Here is a 20,354-nt window from a genome sequence, read left to right as displayed (position 1 = left end):
TCACCACGGCCATATTTTCCAACTACTTATCCTTCTTCTTTGTTTCCAACTTTCACATTCCAATCACCAGAAATTATCAATGCATCTTGATTGCATGTTCAATCAATTTCAGACTGCAGTAGCTCATAAAAATCTTCTATTTCTTCATATTTGATGCTAGTGGTCTGTGCTTAAATTTGAATAATAGTCATATTAACTGGTCTTCCTTGTAGGCGTATGGATATTGTCCTATCACTGACAGTGTTGTACTTCAGGATAGATCTTGAAATGTTCTTTTTTGACAAGGAATGCAACGCCATTCCTCTTTGAGTTGTCATTCTCAGCAGGGTGGACTATATGGTTGTCTGATTCAAAATGGCCAGTACCAGTCCATTTCAGATCACTAATGCCTAGGATATTGATGTTTATGCTTTCCATTTCATTTTTGATGATTTCCCATTTTCCGAGATTCGTACTTTGTACATTCTAAGTTCCAACTATTAATGGATGTTTGCAGCTGTTTCTTCTCATTTTGAGTTGTGCCACATCAGCAAACGAAGGTCCCGAAAAACTTTACTCCATCCACGTCATTAAGGTCGACTCTACTTTGAGGAGACAGCTCTTCCCCAGTCATCTTTTGAGTGCCTTCCAACCTGGGGGGCTCATCTTCGAGCACTATATCAGACAATGTTCCACTGCTATTCATAAGGTTTTCACTGGCTAATGCTTTTCAGAAGTAGACTGCCGGGTCCTTCTTCCTAGCCTGTCTTAGCCTGGAAGCTCAGCTGAAACCTGTCCTCCATGGGTGACCCCCCAGTTTCTGAATACCGGTGGCATAGCTTCCAGCATCACAGCAACACACAAGCCCCCACGGTGCGACAAACTGACAGATACGTAGGGAGTAAGTATTGTAGATGATTATATATACTATAGGGTCACTCTGAGTCAGCATCCACTCAATGGCAATGACTTTTTTTTCTTTAAATAAGCAGGAAGATTGAGTCATAAACATTTATTTTTCTAATACCATAAATCTCACCGTTCATGACTGATTTCCTTTGCTTCAATATTGATTCCTTTTTGTGATTTTCTAGTAAATGAAAATCCACCCCTATAAGTTAGCCTAGTTTCATCTAAGATCTTGATTTTCTAGACAAGAGGGAAAAAAGTGTTCTGATTGAACTGGATGCTTGAGAGGTACTGAAAGGGATGAATTCATCTACATGACAAGCATTGTCCCAGGCCCCAGGGACCCAATGATGGATGGGAAATGGTCCCTTCCCTTGATAAGCTCCCAAATAACAGGAAAGATCAGTGCATATGCACATGGGATAGAAGTGCTAAGGTGGAGTTCAGCACAAAGGGAAGACAGGAAGTGTGGACAAAGAACTATGGGACCATGAGGGATGCCAAAGATGCTTTTACCCCAGAAACCAAATTGTTTTAGCATAAGAATCATGTTTTATTCACCTGTGTTGCACCTCTAGAAATCCAGAACCCTTAGAATAATAGACATTAATAATAGACTCTGAAATTATCTGAAATAACGTTACAATTTTCCCCCAAACCAGACCTGAATCCACTTGTGTGGCCCTGAAAAGTGGGAGGTTTGAGATGCCTGTGTTGTTTTAAGGGTGCCCCTAAAGTCTCATACCAGATATCCTGGACAGTCACCACTAGGGTCTGGAGGGTGAGACTTGGTCAGCTCTGATGCATTTTGCTTCCATAATCATTAGAAACTGGAAGAATGGAATCCACTGCCTCTATTAAAGAAATACTTCAGCCATTCCCAAAGTCCTGCATATATGTCGTATATTTCCTGCTTTTAGTTCCTTAGCTTATGCCCTTGTCTACATCTTAAATATTCCTTGTATTCCCCCCAGCTTAAATGAATCCTCCCCACTTTTAGGGCACAGTTTAAAATCTACCTTTCCACAACGATTGTCTTTTTCCCTGTAGAGATCTATTCCTTTTCTGAGCCAAATGGTTCCTACTGCTTATTACACAGAGCACTGTCTATGATACTTTATTCATTCAACGGTCTGTCAGGGCAAGACACTTGTTGGGCAATATATCTTCCCCACTAGATTTGAAGGTCCCAAAAGGACTAATTTGAATCCTCTTTCTGCATGCCTAATCTATAGTGCCCATTGCCACCCATAGCGACCCTATAAGACAGAGTAGAACTGCCCCACAGAACCCTGTGGGGTGCTGGTGGACTCAAACTGCCAACCTTTTGGTTAACAGCCAAGCTATTAACCACTACGGCACCAGGGTTTCCAAGGGAATGGTATGCAGTTTAAAATCAGGAAAGGTGGGTGTCAGTCAGGGTTTTATCCTTTCATCATACTTAATTCAACTCGTATGCTGAGCAAATAATCCGAGAAGTTAGACTATAGGAAGAAGAACTGGGCATCAGGATTTGAGAAAGTCTATTTCACAACCTGCAATATGCAGATGACACAGACTTGCTTACTGAATGTGAAGAGGACTTGAAACACTAAATTATGAAGATTGAAGACTAAGACATATATTTAGTAAATTAATAAAATGATCCCATCATTTATCACTTAAAATATATAATTGGACTCTAGCTCTATATTTTAAAATACACTCTGTGAAAATGATATGCTTTACCTCACCCACTCCCAACCTTTAACACTGCTTTCTAAATATATCTAATTTTGAGCTATACGAAGTGAATTACTCTGGAACAATGACCACACTACATTATCAGATTTTCTTAAAGCCAGAAGAATATGACCAGCCACCTTGGGGATGGCTGTTTACAAATAAATTGGCTGCTGAACCTCAGGAGATGAGAAACCCATGGGGGCTACTGGTCCTTATATTTCCAGACCTATTAAAATACCTGAACTGAGACTAGAAGCCACAGATTTATTTGAACCTGCTTCTTGTTGGCTGTGGTTGTCCAGACAGGTAAAGAAAGGGGGATAATTAATCTATCTTTACTCCTAAAGTGACAGGCTAGAAGAAAAAAGAGATATTCATCTAGAGTCTTCAGGAGAGAGGAAGGTGAGTTTCAGAGTGACGATGTTTATATTGTGTGGTTATCGAAACATGTTCTAAACTCAACTCCTGATTATATAGATGAGCTCTAGAGTGTCTGCATGTTGGCAGAGCTGCTGAGTCACAGAAGTAGTGAGGATGAGGACATCTTAGATTCTGGTGTGCATTGCCCACTCACCTTACCTAACTACTCTAATAACTGATCAGTGAATTTATAACCACCAGCTGTTAAAATAGGAATTAGAACACTACAAATACGTTTATGTAGCTCTTAGAGTGCACAAAGTGTATTCATACTTACTGTCACATTTAATTTGCACAAAAATCATTTGAAGTTTTTTCACAGATTAAATACAAGTCAGAGAGACTTTATGATGAGTCAAATGTTGAGCTTTAAGTCTTAGAGCTGGAGTTGAAACTAAATCTTATGACTTATGGCCCAGTGCTGTTTATACCAAACTGTGCCAATGGTTTCCTTCTTTAGAAACAGGCAATTGAAATTTGACAATTAAGTAGTTGTGGGAAAAAAAAATACATACATATACATATCCAAACCTGTGTTATCCAGTACAGCAGTTACCAGCCACAAGTTGCCAGCGAGCATTTCAAAGATGACTAGTATGATTTGAGATGTGCTGTAGTCTAGTATGTGTGAAATACATTCTTCATTTCAAAGATATGTACAAAATTAGTAAAATATCTCATTACAATCCTTTTTATATCCATTTCTTCTTGAAATGAAAATACTTTGAATATTTTGGGCTAAATAAGATATATTGTTAAAATTGATTTCACATGTCTTAAATGGGTTTCCAGAAAATTTTAAATTATACATATGACTGTGTTATACTTCTAGTGGGCAGTACTGATCTAGGCTCTACCTCTGTGGGATATTTTCACTAGTTCTGTTTTTATAACTCTGTATGGAACTTTGAAATGTTTGAAAACACCTTTTTATACTTTTGAGTTGCTTAAAAATACTCGAGACCTGAGTCATGTCTGAGTCAGTGTGGTAGATTATTTTGGAGGCTTTTTAGACATGTTATTAGGTGCCCTCACTTTGGGTCTGACTCTTAATGACCCTATGTACAACAGAACGAAACACTGCCCAGTCCTGCGCTATCCTCACAATTATTGTTATGCTTGAGCCCATCATTGCAGCCACTGTGTCAATGCATCCTGTTGATGATCTTCCTCTATTTTACTGACCTTCTACCAAGCATGATGTCTTTCTGCAGGGACTGGTCCCTCCTAACAATATGTCCAAAGTATGCGAAACAAAGTCTTGTCCTGCTCAGTTCTAAGAAGCATTCTGGCTGTACTTCTTTCAGGACAGATTTGTTCATTCTTCTGATAGTCCATGGTATATTCAACATTCTTCACCAACAGAATAATTCAAAGGAATCAATTCTCCTTCAGTCTTCCTTATTCATCGTCCAACTTGCATAAGCATATGAGGCTATTGAAAATGCCATGACTCGGTTCAGGCACACCTTAATCCTCAAAGTGACGTCTTTGCTTTTTGACACTTTAGAGAGGTCTTTTGCAGCAGGCTTGCCCGATGCAATACATTGTTTGATTTCTTGACTACTGCTTCCCTGGGCGTTTGTGGATCCAAGTAAAATGAAATCCTTGACAACTTCAATCTTTTCTCCATTTATCATGATGTTGCTCATTGGTCCAGTTGTGAGGATTTTTGTTTTCTTTATGTTGAGGTGTAATCCATACTGATGGCTGTGGTCTTTGATCTTCATTAGTAAGTGTTTCAAGTCCTCTTCACTTTCAGCAAGCAAGATTGTGTCATCTGCATAACATAGGTTGTTAATGAGTCTTCCTCCAATTCTGATGAATTATTCTTCTTCATATAGCACAGCTTCTTTAATTATTTTCTTAGCATACATATTGAATAAGCATGGTGAAAGGATAAAACTCTGATGTACCCAACCCTTTCCTGATTTTAAACCACGCAGTATCCCTTTTCTCTGTTAGAAAAACTGCCTTTTCATTTATGTACAGTTTTGGCACAAACACAAGTAAGTGTTCTGGAACTCCTGTTCTTTGCAATGTCATCCAAAATTTCTTATGATCTACACAGTCAAATACATTTGCATAGTCCGTAAAACACAACTAAACATCTTTCTGGTATTCCCTGCTTTTAGCCGAAATCCATCTGTCATCAGTGATGATATCCTTTGTTCCATGTCCACTTATGAATCCAGCTTGAATTTCTGAAGTTCCCTGACAATGTACTGTTGTAACCACTTTTGAATGATCTTCAGCAAAATTTTACTTGTGTGTGACATTAATGATATTGTTTGATAATTCCTGCTTTCTGTCAGATCACTTTTCTTTGGAACAGACACAAATATGGATTTCTTCCAGTCAGTTGGCCAGGTAGCTGGCTTCCAAATTTCTTGGCATAGATAAGTGAGCACCTCCAGCACTGCATCTGTTCCAAGATCTGTCCTAAAGTACACCATCAGTGATAGGATAATACCCATACACCTACAAGGAAGACCAGTTAATGTGACTATTATTCAAATTATACAGAAACCACTAAGGTCAAAGATGAAGACACTGAAAATTTTTACTAACATATGAAGCTTGATATTGACCAAACATGCAATCAGGATGCATTGATAATCATTGATGATTGGAATGTGAAAGTTCGAAACAAAGAAAAAGGATTGGTAGTTGGAAAGTATGGCTTAGGTGATAGAAATGCCACCAGAGATCGCATGATAGAATTTTGTAAGATCAAAGACTTATTCAATGCAAATACCTTTTTAAACGACATATACAGGAACAATACATGTGGCCATCACCACATGTATTGTTCCTGTATATAGAATAGGCAGGAATCAAATTGACTACATCTGTGGAAAGAGATGATAGAGAAGCTCAATATCATCAGTCAGTCAGGAAAGGGGCTGAGTGAGGAACAGATCATCAACTGCTCACATGCAAGTTCAAGTTGAAGCTGAAGAAAATTAAAACAAGTCCACAGGAGCCGATATATGAACTTGAGTAAATCCCACCTGAGTTTAGAGACCATCTCAAGAATAGATTTGACATACTGAACACTAATGACTAAATACCAGATGAGTTGTAGGATGAGGTCAAGGACATCACACCTAAAGAAAGCAAAAGGTCATTAATAAGACAGGAAAGAAAGAAAAGACCAAAACGGATTTCAGAAGAGACTCTGAAACTTGCTCTTGAACATAGAGCAGCTAAAGTGAATTGAAGAAATGACAAAGTAAAAGAACTGAATGGAAGCCAAATGGGTGGCTTGAAAAGACAAAGTAAAGTATTATAATGAAATGTGCAAAGACTTGGAGGTAGAAAACCAAAAGGGAAGAACACTATTGGCATGTCTCTAGCTAAAAGAAGTGAAAAAAAAAATTCAATCCTCAAGTTGCAATACTGAAGAATTCTATGTGCCAAATATCGAACGATACAGGGAACATCAAAAGAAGATAGAAGGAATACATGGAGTTACTATATGAAAAAGAAATGGTCTACGTTCAACCATTTCAGCAGGTAGCATATGATCAACAATCAATGGTATTAAAGGAAGAAGTACAAGCTGCACTGAAGGCACTGGCAAAAAACAAGGCTCCAGGAAAAGACGGAATATCAATTGAGATGTCAGACATACAGCATACTAAATGTTATCTCTAGCGTAGTGAAGTTTACCACTAGGTGGATAAATAGAGAAGATACTGGTTACCAATGTTCATTTTTATGTGGATGAAGAAACAGTATGTATAATATTTCTTCCTGGCACAACCATTTTTTATTATCTTCTGCAAAATTATGTATTAAAAAAACACAATATGATTTATTGTAATAAGTTATATGACATGCACATTTTCCTGTCATGAAATCCCTGAGTTCACATACAGGTGGTAAGATAATGAGATAAGTAATTGTACACCTGAGAAGTCTTTTCTTAGGAAGATGTTTTCAGAGATTGTTTTACATGATTATGAATGTTGTCTGGGCATAGAAAAATGAGAGTTTCAGAGAGGGAAATAAGAAAGAAGAAAAATAATTTCAGCTCTAGAAAGGAATAACCCAAAGTAGTGACTCTTGAATTTTAATGTGCCCAGGAATCATGTGAAGATTTTGTCAAAATGCTGATCCTTATTCAATAGATTTGGGGTAGGACCTAACTAGATCTCAGGTAATGCTGATGCTCCTTGTCCATGGTCTGTACTTTGAGTAGCAAGAACCTAAAATGCAGAAATGGTTTGGGAACTAAGAAATACAAGGAAGAGAAACCTAACTGGCTTGAACAGAGGGCGAAAGGATACAGGATCCTGGAGTGAAACAAGGAACATGGGCAATATGGAAGAGATTTTACTCTGAAAGACAGCCTGGTAGGAATTTTGGGAAATGTGGGAGAATTAGATATGTGATGAAAACTGTCAGTGTCTCTGTGACACTCAGGACACAACAAAGGACAGATTAAAGTAAAAAAAAAAAAATTGTGAATTTTCTTGAACATTCCTTTAGTAATTTTTTTCTCTCTGTGGTTCCTGTTAAGTAGACTGTATCTGTGCATGCTAACTGGCAATAGATGAACGAAAAGGAAAACTCCAGTGTATTGCAGTAACAGATGAAGGACACTTGGACACTCTCTCTTTTGCACATGATTCCCCTGTCTTCTGCCCTCAGGATGGGAGAAGAAGAGAAGATACAAAGGCATACATTTTGTAGAAATTAAAAACCTATTCAGGGAATAGCAGTTCAATTTTATGAAGCCCCTTTGTTTTGAAGTGAGTGAGGAAGTTGGAATCTCAGGAGGAGGCATCTGCATCTTTGGGAACTCAAGTGGACAAGGGAGGTGTGCTTAGCCTAAGATGGCAGTAATAGATTGGGCCCAAGAAGACACAAGCAGCTTCTTGAGTAGCCAGAGAAAGACATAGATCCTGGGTTAGGCAGGTTGAGAAAATACTAACCAGATTTCTAAGCATGGCTTTGCACAGTCTCTAGACCAATGTGAGAGTCTAGAAAGTGTTCTATGTGCAGTCCAACACTATGTGAAAAATGCTCAGATACTTCAGAGTTAAGACCTTGGTTCCACCCAGGGCAGGTGACTCTGAGATGTGTGTCATCTTTGCCTCCCTCCTGAGGAGAGATGTGGGTGGAAAACAGGAAGGGCTGTGTGGGGACCTCCAACTAGAAGCATATGTATCTGGGTCATTGGCGTTGTCAAAAGTGACAGCAGTAGTAGTAGGCTGCCCAGAGTTTCCTTCTGAAGGGCACTCAATGTCATGGGTGGAAGAAGCAGACTTAGCCCAGAAGACAACCAGAGACTCAGAAGATATCTGAGTCTGTTTTGCCATCATCCAGGTTTTCTGAAGAAGTGTAGGAATAAACGTCCACCTAGACTTCAATTTCAGTTAAGAAATTTGTGTAACTAGGATTTCTGAACGTGACCCATGTATAATCCTGGGCTACCTATTTCAGGTAACACCTATTAACGTCCTACTCCCTCACCCCCCGCCAAGGAATGAAGCACAGCCCTTATGCCAAGGGCACAAGAGAACCTGGGTTCTTTGTATTCATAGCTATAAAATTCTGGTTTGTGGGGAATTGAAGACAAGATAGGAGCATACCTGACTAATTTGGCTTTTCTCTCATCTCTGCAGATTTCTCAGGGAATGGATATGAGAAACCATTCCACAGTGGCTGAGTTTCTTCTTTCAGGATTAACTGATCAACCAGAGCTTCAGCTGCCCCTTTTCTGCCTCTTTTTAGGGATCTACATGGTTACCGTGGTGGGAAACCTCGGTATGATCTCAATAATTGGGTTGAATTCTCAACTTCACATGCCCATGTACCATTTACTCAGTAATTTGTCTTTTATAGACATCTGTTATTCTTCTGTCGTTACCCCCAAAATGCTGGCTGGGTTTTTATGCAGAGATAAAGCTATATCCTACAATGGATGCATGACTCAGCTGTTTTTTTCCCTGTATTGTGTCATATCAGAGTGCTACATGTTGGTGGCAATGGCCTATGATCGCTATGTTGCCATCTGTAGCCCATTGCTTTATAATGTCATCATGTCCCCTCAGGTCTGCTCTCTGCTGGTGGCTGCTGTCTTCTCAATAGGTTTTACAGATGCTGTGATTCATACAGGTTGTATATTAAGGTTGTCCTTCTGCGACTCAAACATCATTAGCCATTATTTCTGTGACATTGTCCCTCTTATTAAACTCTCCTGTTCCAGCACTTACATTGATGAGCTTTTGATTTTTATCATTGGTGGGTTTAACATGGTGGCCCCCAGCCTGACAATCATCATGTCATATGCTTTCATCCTCTCCAGCATCCTCCGTATCCACTCTAAAGGGGGCAGGTCCAAAGCCTTCAGTACCTGCAGTTCCCACCTGACAGCTGTTCTTATATTTTACGGGTCCCTCATGTCCATGTATCTCAAGCCTGCTTCCAACAGTTCACTCACTCAGGAGAAAGTGTCCTCAGTATTTTATACCACTGTGATTCCAATGTTGAACCCCCTGATATATAGTCTGAGGAACAAGGATGTGAAAAATATACTGGTAAAACTCTTAAGAAGAAAGATATCTTCATAATGAACATGGTCCTTATTAAGATTTGTTCATGCATTTCTAAGAGATTGTCATATTCATAATCATATGTTCGTATGGATGTGTTTAGGCCTTGCCTCTTTAAAAGTAATTTGATGTGAATTGTGTGTGTGTGTGTGTATGTTGCTATTGAGTCGATGGTTACTTATGGTGAGGCTGTGTGCTTCAGAGTATGACTGTGCTCCATATTTCAATGGCTGTAGTCTTACAGAAGCGGATCTCTAGGTCTTTCTTCTGTGGTGATGCTGAGTGAATTTGAACCACCAGTGTTTTAGTTACTAATTAAGCACCAAACATTTGTATCACCCAGGAGCGTGTGAATGTGTGTGTGTATGTACACACACATTTACACAGAATAAGATAAATAAAAGAAAACATGTATGACAGTGTAAAAGTTGGAAGCGAAGAAGAAGGATCAGTAGTTGGAAAATATGGCCTTGGTGATAGAAACAGTGCCGGAGATTGAATGATAGAATTTTGCAAGACCGACGACTTCTTTATTGCAAATACCTTCTTTCACCAACATAAATGGCGACTCTACACATGGATCTCACCAGATGGAACACACAGAAATCAAATTGACTACATCTGTGGAAAGTGACGATGGAAAAGCTCAATATCATCAGTCAGAACAAGGCCAGGGGCTGACTGTGGAACAGACCATCAATTGCTCATAAGCAAGTTCAAGCTGAAACTGAAGAAAATCAGAGCAAGTCCATGAGAGCCAAAATATGACCTTGAGTATATCCTACCTGAATTTACAGACCATCTCTAGAATATATTTGATGCATTGAACACTAGGACCACAGACCAGATGAGTTGTGGAATGACATCAAGGACATCATCCATGAAGGAAGTAAGAGGTCATTGAAAAGACAGGATAGGAAGAAAAGACCAAGATAGATGTCAGAGGAGACTCTGAAACTTGCTCTTGAGTGTCGAGCAGCTAAAGCAAAAGGAAGAATTGATGAAGTAAAAGAACTGAACAGAAGATTTCAAAGGGCCTTTCGAGAAGACAAAGTAAAGTATTATAATGACATGTGCAAAGAGCTGGAGATGGAAAACCAAAATGGAAGAACACGCTCGGCATTTCTCAAGCTGAAAGAACTGAAGAAAAAACTCAAGCCTCGAGTTGCAGTAGTGAAGGATTCCATGGGGAAAATATTAAGCGATGCAGGAAGCATCAAAAGGAGATGGAAGGAATACAGAGTCATTATACCAAAAAGAGTTATTTGATATTCAACCATTTCAAGAAGTGGCATATGATCAGAAACCGATGGTACTGAAGGAAGAAGTCCAAGCTGCTCTGAAGGCATTGGTGAAAAACAAGGCAACAGGAATTGATGGACTATCAATTGAGATGTTTCAACAAACACAGGCAGTGCTGGAGGTGCTCACTCTTCTATGCCAAGAAATATGGAAGACAGCTTCCTGGCCAACTGTCTGGAAGAGATCCATATTTATGCCTATCCCCAAGAAAGGTGATCCAACCGAATGTGGAAATTATAGAACAATATCATTAATATCACACTCAAGCAAAATTTTGCTGAAGATCATTCAAAAACGGCTACAGCAGTACATCAATAGGGAATTGCCAGAAATTCAGGCTGGTTTCAGAAGAGGATGTGGAACCAGTGATATCATTGCTGATATCAGATGGATCCTGGCTGAAAGCAGAGAATACCAGAAGGATGTTTACCTGTGTTTTATTGACTATGCAAAGGCATTCAGTGGTGTGGATCATAACAAACTATGAATAACACTTCAAAGAATGGGAATTCCTGAACACTTAATTGTGCTCATGAGGAACCTTTACATAGATCAAGAGGCAGTTGTTCGGACAGAACAAAGGGATACTGATTGGTTTAAAGTCAGGAAAGGTGTGGGTCAGGGTTGTATTCTTTCACCATACCTATTTAATCTGTATGCTGAACAAATAATATGAGAAGCTGGACTATCTGAAGAAGAACGGGGCATCAGGATTGGAGGAGAAATTATTAACAACCTGCGTTATGCAGATGACACAACCTTGCTTGCTGAAAGTGAAGAGGACTTGAAGCACTTACTAATGAAGATCAAAGACCACAGCCTTCAGCACGGATTACACCTCAACATAAAGAAAACAAAAATCCTCACAACTGGACCAATGAGCAACATCATGATGAACGGAGAAAAGATTGAAGTTGTCAAGGATTTCATTTTACTTGGATCCACAATCAACAACCATGGAAGCAGCAGTCAAGAAATCCAAAGACGCATTTCATTGGGCAAATCTGCTGCAAAGGACCTCTTGAAAGTGCGCCTGACCCAAGCCATGGTATTTTCAATCGCATCGTACGTGTGTGAAAGCTGGACAATGAATAAGGAAGACCGAAGAAGAATTGATGGCTTTGAATTGTGGTGTTAGCGAAGAATATTGAATATACCTTGGACTGCCCAAAGAATGATCAAATCTGTCTTGGAAGAAGAGTGGCCAGAATGCTCCTTAGAGGCAAGGATGGAGAACCTGCATCTTACATACTTTGGACATGTTGTCAGGAGGGATCAGTCCCTGGAGAAGGACATCATGCTTGGCAGAGTACAGGGTCAGCAGAAAAGAGGAAGAACCTCAATGAGGTGGATTGACACAGTGGCTGCAACAACGAGCTCAAGCATAACAATGAGTGTAAGGATGGTGCAGGACTGGGCAGTGTTTCTTTCTGTTGTGCATAGAGTTGCTATGAGTCGGAACCGACTCGACGGCACCTAACAACAACAACAACATAACAGTTAGAAGTGACAAATGTATAAAATTTAAAGTTTAATTTCATCGCTGGGATTGAATATCAAATTTTATCACTAGTTTCCTGACTCCAGGTCAAAAAGAAAAACATAATCATGATACCTGATATACCATAGTAATATCAGAAAATAAATTACACCAAATTCTTTTGTGAAACAAATCTTTACCTTTATTTACCTCAGTTAAAAACACATGTGTCTTATGGAAATTTGTATAAGGAACAATGATTGTGGTAATCATCACAACTTTACAATAAATGTGGAAGAATTTTTCTTATTGTTTTTTGTAAAGGGCTCATTAAATGCCAATGTTATATTGAAGTAGAATTTGGTGAAGAAGATTCAGCAAGGCAATAAGCAATTATGGTCCCAGTATTTGGTATCTGCTGATCAAAGGATACAACTTCGAATCTCTAGATGAGGAGATGATGTTTAGACAAGCTTATCTAAATATCATTTTTTTTCAGCTTGACCAGTGTTACAGATTGAACTGTGTCACCCAAACATATGTGTTGTAAATCCTAGCCTCTATGCCTGTGGTTATAATCCTATTTGGGAAGGGGCTGTCTTGTTATGTTCATAAGACAAGATCAGTGTAGGGTGTATCTTGAGCCAGTCTCTTTTGAGATATAAAAGAGATTAAACAAGTAAAGTAGGACGTAGAGGTGGGAGAAGTTTGATGTGAAACCACATGGAAATCTCCAAGGAACCAGGAAACAGAAGCTGCAGAAACAAGGACCTTCCCCCAGAACTGACAGAGAGAGAAAGGCTTCCTTTAGAGCCAGCACCGTGAATTTGGGCTACTAGGCTCCTAAACTGTGAGACGATAAATTTCTGTTTGTTAAAAGCATCCACTTATAGCAGCACAAAATGTCTAAGATAATCAGCATATATGCAGTATTTTACAACTTTCTGTTTCTTTAGAGGTAATGTTTTCTTCGTAGGTTGCAAACTAGATGTTTTTATTTTTCTTCAAGTGGTATGTTTTACATTAAATATAATAAAAATATGTTTTTCAAGAATGAACCGTTGCACAATCATCCAAGATAATGCACTGCCTGGGAAATATGGTGTGTTAATTCACTTATTCAGTATATGCTAATCAAGCACACTACGTGCCAGGCACTCTTCTAGGTGCTGAAATGTTATTAATATGATAGACAAGATTTCTGCTTACTTTGGGGGAGGTGTAGTAAGTAACACAGAACATGATAATTACAGATAGAGATAAGTGCTTTGAAGAAACAAAAATGAGATAAGTAAATGTCATTGAGCTGAGGACTGCTTTCAATAGATATCTTTGAAGCAGCAACATTTGAGATGAATCCTGAATTAAGGGCAAGTACGCTGGTACCAGGGGTGGAACAAACTTTATTCAAGAAACAGAGAATGCAGAAAGGCTGAAGCAAAGTGAAAGAGGTGGAAATGGTAACTAAGGAGGTTGGATAGGCAGGCAGATGCCAGATCATGTAAGGAGATGAATTTTATTCTAAGTACAAAAAGAAGCTATTGCTATGTTTTAAACAGCAGAGTGATGTAGTCTTTTTTATGTTTTTAAAAAAATCTCTTTTTATTGATTGAAAATTATGTGTGTGTGTGTGTGTGTGTGTGTGTGTGTGTATTTGGATTGGGGAAGAAGTAACTATTGGCCAGGGTGGAAACAGGGGGAGCAATTGTGAGGTTATTGAAATTATCTTGGTAAGAAATGATGATGATTTTACCTACAATATTGACAGTATAGGTGGGAAAAAAATTGGTGGATTCAAGATATATTGTGGGCTTTGAATAAACAGGTTTTATTCTTGAATGGAATGTATGATGCCTAGGGTTTATACATTTTGATAAATTAAAATAACGATTCAAAATAAGAAAACCGGAAATAATAAAAGTGACTCAAGAACACTTAAAAGAAAAACAAGTAAATGGACCATAATAGTTTAAATAGTTGCAGTGTATGGTCTTAATATCTACCTTAATTTCCGAGTAGCCAAAACAAAAATATGATAGTAGAATTAATTATGTAAATTTCTTTATTAGAAAGAAGGAAGCATGCCAACTATTCATGGTAAGCAAAGCTTTTCTCATCAAATTTTAAAAGAAACACCTCTAATCCCCTCCCCAGCTCACCCTCAAAGAAAGAGAAAAGCAAAGAAGGAGAAAAAGTATCATATTTTTTCAGATAATATTATTCTTCTGTAGGTTGTGTCTCCCTCATATCGAATGTGCTCTCATGTGGTTGATGAGTTAACAAGCACAATTTACGTATAAACAATCTGGTATTTTAGAGACATATTTTAAAAATTCTCCTTTACTCCCCTTAATAACATCCGAGTCAAAAAGAATATCAAAACTCATAAATAAGCGACTTCTACAGTAGCCACAATGCAATAACTATTATCAGAGTTAATCTCTTTCTGTAAACAAACAGAAAACGAAAAAAGATATTAAGAAACTGTTTTGGACTTTGAATAATAGGGCGTCCCAAGAGTGTGATCTCTGAGAGAAGAGAAAAAATGAGGCAAGTCTTACAATTATTTTGAATTCCTTATTGTAGGCATTCTCCAGACTATATTTCAGATAAGGGATTCCATGCACAGCACAAGGGTCTCACTGTGTTGAAGAGACAGTTATCTGAGTTTGGATATGTGAAGGCAGTTAGGATATTACAGGGCACAGAACTAGAGCAGAAGGAATTACACAGAAAAACCTCCAGAAATTTCCATAGGGAGTTACATTGATTGTTACACTGAACAGCAATGTGTGTATGTGTAGGGTGAAACTCCACCAGGCCAAACAGATAATAATTTCAAGAGAGATATAAGTTGAATAATTCTTACAGCTCACTAACATTTGAGAGATGTTCCAAATCAATCCAGAGAAGAGAAATCTTTCTAAACAATTAATGGTGTAAGACTTAATAGTAGAGTTTGGCTCATGATGGCAGCTCAGTCAGTGTCATGGATTGAATTAATCCAGTACCCCAAAAACATGTGTATCAATTTGGCTGGGCCATGATTCCTGGTATTGTGTGATTTTTCTCTATGTTGTAAATCCTGCCTCTATGATATTAATGGAGGACAGGCAGCAGTCATCGTAGTGAGCCAGGACTCAATCTACAAGATTGAGATCGTGTCTTGAGATATAAAAGAGAGAAGGAAGCAGAGAGACAGGGGGACATCATACCACCAAGAAAGCAATTCTGGGAGCAGAGTTCATCCTTTGAACCTGGAGTTTGTGTGTGGAGAAGCTCCTAGTCTGGGGGAACATTGATGAGAAAGCCGACAGACAGAGAATGCCTTCCCCTGGAGCCGATGCCCTGAATTTGGAATTTTAGCCTATTTTACTGTGAGGAAATAAACTCTTTGTTAAAGCCATCCACTTGTGGTGTTTCTGGTATAGCAGCACTATATGACTAAGATAGTCATGCACACCATGCCATCCCTCCATAGCAAAGACCCGGGAAACCAAATGAAACAGATAAGATAGCAGCCCTGGAACCCTGAGTACCAAATGGAATTATAGAGAATTAAGTTGAAGGCTACTTGGAAAAAGAAACTTAATGAAAACAGAGAATGAGGAGAGACACGAAGCACAGGTGCCTTGCCAGCTGGCCTGGCACAATGTTACCATCTTGAACCAAAGCCAGCAGTGATCCCAGGTGAGGACCACAGGGAGACAATTTCACAGAATCCCCAAGAGGAGACAGAGGAACTGCATAGATACATCTGGAGTGAATCAAGGTGAGCAGAACATAAACCAGATTTAAGGAGGGAAAGTAAAAGAAGGAGGGTGAGATCTCCAGGGATCCTGGTGTCCACAGAGCAAGAAAGGAGCTGGGATTCAGATACAATACTACTCATCAGTGTCAGTCCTTGGCTACTAGGGTGGGTGGCGCACATGAAATAATAAACCCATGGAGTGTCAACAGGTCTTCCATCTGACCTGATTATGGGCAGAATCCCTTCCTTGCACTTTATCAAGGCCATGTCAAGATTACTGGCTGCAGCAAACAGGAAGTGCCCAAACACCCCACCTGGTCACCAGAGGAGCATGCTTCTCTTCCTCATGTCCTCCTGGTGATTAGTGTCACAAATGCCCCCCACCACAGCTGGCTTACCCCCCCAGGGATCATGGTATGAGACCCTCACCCTACCCGATCTCTCAAACCCCCTGACAACTTGGAGAGCGGCAGTAAATGCTCCCACACCACCGGTAGGCTATAACACTCCCTGCCCATCACTACGCCTACCTGGTGAGTGGTAGTGAGCACTGCATGCTCCCAGTAGTCTGCCACTCTCTCTAACCACTGCTCCACTCTCCCAGCAAGAAGCAGACACTGTCCTGTGAACCCAAGACAGGCAGTGTATGCACCCACCCAGTGTGCTCTCATCTGCACAGCATGCCTGATAAACAGCAACAGGTAATTGTCCCACTAGCTACTGCCCCGCCCACCCAGAGGTAGGTGATGAGTGCTTGTGTGCTGTGCTGCCAGACAATTGATCACCAGAGCACGCTCAACCCGCTTGACCTGATACATCAAAAAATCAGAAAACAAAAAATAAAAAAAATCAGGACAAAACAAACATACAATCAATAAATAAGAACATAAATAAGTAAAATAGTAACTTAATGACTCAGAAGCAGCAGACAATAACAAATCATATGAAAAAAACTGGGTAAAATGGCTCAAACAGGTGAGTAAAATAAAGGAACAGAAAACCTTCTGAGGAGGAAAAGGTAATAGAACTACCTGATAAGAAATTCAAAAGATTTCTATATAAGATCTTCAAACAGATCAAGGAAAACAGAGACAAAACCCTCTAAGAATTCAGGAAAACAATACAAGAACAAAATGATAAAATAAATAGATGATTAGAAATCATACAAAAACAATAACTAGAAATCCAGGAGATAAACAATAAAATATCAGAAATAAGTAACTCAATGAAAGTACTTAGAAGTAGAGTCAAATGGAAGAATCAGTGAAAAAGAAGACAAATGCCTTGGTGCTAATCTGTTGGAGAAACAATTAGAAAAAGAATGAAGAAAGCCTCAAAATCTTGTGCGACACTACCAAGAGAAGAATTTACATGTAATTGGAATTACAGAAGAGAAGGAGAAGAAAAAATGTAGAGAGAATTTTTAAAGAATTATGGACAGAAAACTTACCAAATATCATGAAAGACTAGGTTTCCATCTAAAAAATCTCAATAACCCCAAACAGGATAGACTCCAAAAGAAAATCAACAAGGCATATAATAATCAAACTTTCCAATACCAAAGACAAAGAAAGAATTCTGAGAGAAGCTTGTGAAAAACAATATATCACATATAAGGTTACATCAATAAGACAGCATGCTGATTTCTTGGCAGAAACCATGAAGGCAAGATGATGATGGGATGACATATATGAAATCCTGAAAGAAAAAATTGCCAACCAAGAATCAAATATCTGGCAAAATAGTCTTTCACATATGATGGCAAAATCAGGACATTCCCAGATAAACAGAAATTAAAGGAATTATTAAAAATCTGACCAACTTTACAAGAAATATTGAGGCGAGTCCTTCAGACAGAAAACCAACCACATCAAGCAACAACCTGAGATCAAGACACATGACAGCATCACTCAGATGCTAACCCAGATATAGAATTTTCAAAAGTAAAATAAAGCAGCAAAACTGAAAACAAGGAACCAGAGATGTCAATCTGAAAATGACAACTTCAAATCAAAAAAAGAGGATAAATATGTAATTATAGAACTTCCATATGGAGAGGAAGTGAAGATGATATCAAGATATAACAGATTGTTTTAAACTTAGGAAGATAAAGGTAAATTTCAGAGTAACCACAAATAAAATTAATAAATCTACTCACCAAAATAAAGAAGAAAGTAAAAAGACCCAGAAAACACAAAGTCAATACTGAAGAAGATGAAAAAAAAAAAAAAAATCCATAAACAAAAAGAACTCAACACAGAAAATTAAACAGAATGAAGAAACCGTTAACATACCCCCCAAAAAGCATAACATAATGGTAGCAGTAAATTCATACTTATTGATAATCACACTGAATGTAAATGGATTAAATGGACCAGTCAAGAGACACAGAGTGGCAGAGTAGATGAAAAAACATGATCCATAAATATATTGGCTACAAGAGACACACCTCAGTCACAAAAACATAAAAATTTTAAAAATCAAAGGATGGAAAAAAATATATATCAAGCAAACAGTAACCAAAAGAGAGCTGGAGTGGCAATGATGATCTTTGACAAAACAGACTTTAAGTCAAAATTGATTATGAGAGACAAAAGAAGGGCATTACATAATGATTAAAGGGTTAATCAACCAAAAGAATATAAGCATAAGAAATATTTTTGCACCCAGTAATAGAGCTCCTAAATACATAAAACAATCTATACAGAATTGAAAAGAGAATAGACAGTTTTATAATAATAGCAGGAGTCTTTAACACAGTACTTTTGATAATGGACAGAAAAACCACAGAGAATCTCAATAAAAATGCAGATCTAAACAATACAATCAACCAACTTGAGCTCATAGACATATACGGAACAAACCACCCAAGAGATGCATAGCACACATTCTTCTCCAGTGCTCATGGATCATTCTTCAATGATCATAGTTTAGGCCACAAAGCAAGCTTCGATAAATTTGAAAACATCAAAATAATGCAAAGAATCTACTCTGATCCTGACGATATAAAACTAGAAATCAAAAACAAAAAGCACAAGGGAAAAAAATAAATACATTGAAGCTGAATAACATCTTACTTCAGACCTATCGAATAATAAAAAATTAAAAATGAGATTAAAACACTCAGAATCAAATGAATAAAACATACGAAAATTCAGGGTCAAAGCAAAAGCAGTGCTCAGAGGAGTATTTATAGCAATAAATGCATACATCAGAAAAGAAAAAAGGGCCAAAATCAATAGCATAACCTTACAGTCCAATCTAACAGAAAAGGAGCAGGAAAAGTAGTCCGCAGTCAGCACAGGAAAGGAAATAGTAAAGATCAGAGCAGAAATACATGAAGTAGAAGCACAATAGAATCAAGAAGACTAGAAGTTGGTTCTTTGAGAGGACACATGTAATTGACAAACCACTGCCAAATTGACATAGGGAAAAAAAAAGAAAAGATGCAAAATAAAAAAAGAAGAAATGAGATAAGTGACATTACAACAGAACCAACTGAGATAAGAACGATCATGACAATATATTATGAAAAACTGTACACTCTAACAAATTTGAAAACCTAGAAGAAATGGACAAATTTCTAGAAGCACGCAACCTACCTAAACACAGAAGCAGAAAACCTAAATAAATCCTTAACAAAAAAAAAAATTGAAGATATCATTAAAAAAAAAAAAAAAAACTCTCAACAAAAAAAGGCCCAGCCCAAATGGCTTCACTGGAGAGTTCTACTAAACAAAAATTCAGGGAAGAGTTCAAATCAATTCTACTCAAACTATTCCAGAACATAAAAATAGTAAGAATACTCAAGCCAGCGTAACCCTGATACAAAAACCAGGCAAACATTCCACAAAAAAAAAAAAAAAATTACAGACCAATACCCCTTATGAATATACATATGGAAATTCTCAGCAAAATTTTAGTCAACAAAATTCAACAGCATATCAAAAAAATAATACATCATGATCAGGGAGGATTCATGCCAGGGATGCAAGGATGGTTAAACATTAGAAAATCTATCAACAAAATTCACCACATAAATAAAAAAAAGGAAAAGAATCTCATGATCATCTCAATCGGTGCAAAAAAAGGCATTTGATAAAATCCAACACCATTTCCTGATAAAAACTCTCAGTAAAATAGGAATAGAAGGGAAATTCCTGAGCATAATTAAGGGCATGTATATATATTTTTTATATATTTTTTATATATATAACCAACA

The 20,354-nt window shown here is 38.1% G+C and overlaps 1 protein-coding gene across 1 annotated transcript; it reads left to right on the top strand.

Moving 5' to 3' along the window:
• The first annotated feature begins 7,982 nt into the window (after nucleotides 1-7,982).
• LOC100666111 (olfactory receptor 8D4-like) lies at nucleotides 7,983-9,617 on the top strand. Its single transcript, XM_003418279.3, has one exon. It carries the CDS (start codon nucleotides 8,682-8,684, stop codon nucleotides 9,615-9,617), a length of 936 nt encoding a protein of 311 aa, XP_003418327.2. The 5' UTR covers nucleotides 7,983-8,681.
• The last annotated feature ends 10,737 nt before the right edge of the window (nucleotides 9,618-20,354 follow it).

Source organism: Loxodonta africana, chromosome 15 (assembly GCF_030014295.1).
Source record: "Loxodonta africana isolate mLoxAfr1 chromosome 15, mLoxAfr1.hap2, whole genome shotgun sequence".
Lineage (NCBI taxonomy): Eukaryota > Metazoa > Chordata > Mammalia > Proboscidea > Elephantidae > Loxodonta > Loxodonta africana.
Note: the sequence above shows the minus strand (reverse complement) of the source record. Positions and strands in the feature narration are given on the sequence as shown.

What these genes read in the sequence shown, in the direction of transcription:
- LOC100666111 (XM_003418279.3), top strand. Translation starts at nt 8,682, where the DNA reads ATGGATATGAGAAACCATTCCACAGTGGCTGAGTTTCTTCTTTCAGGA.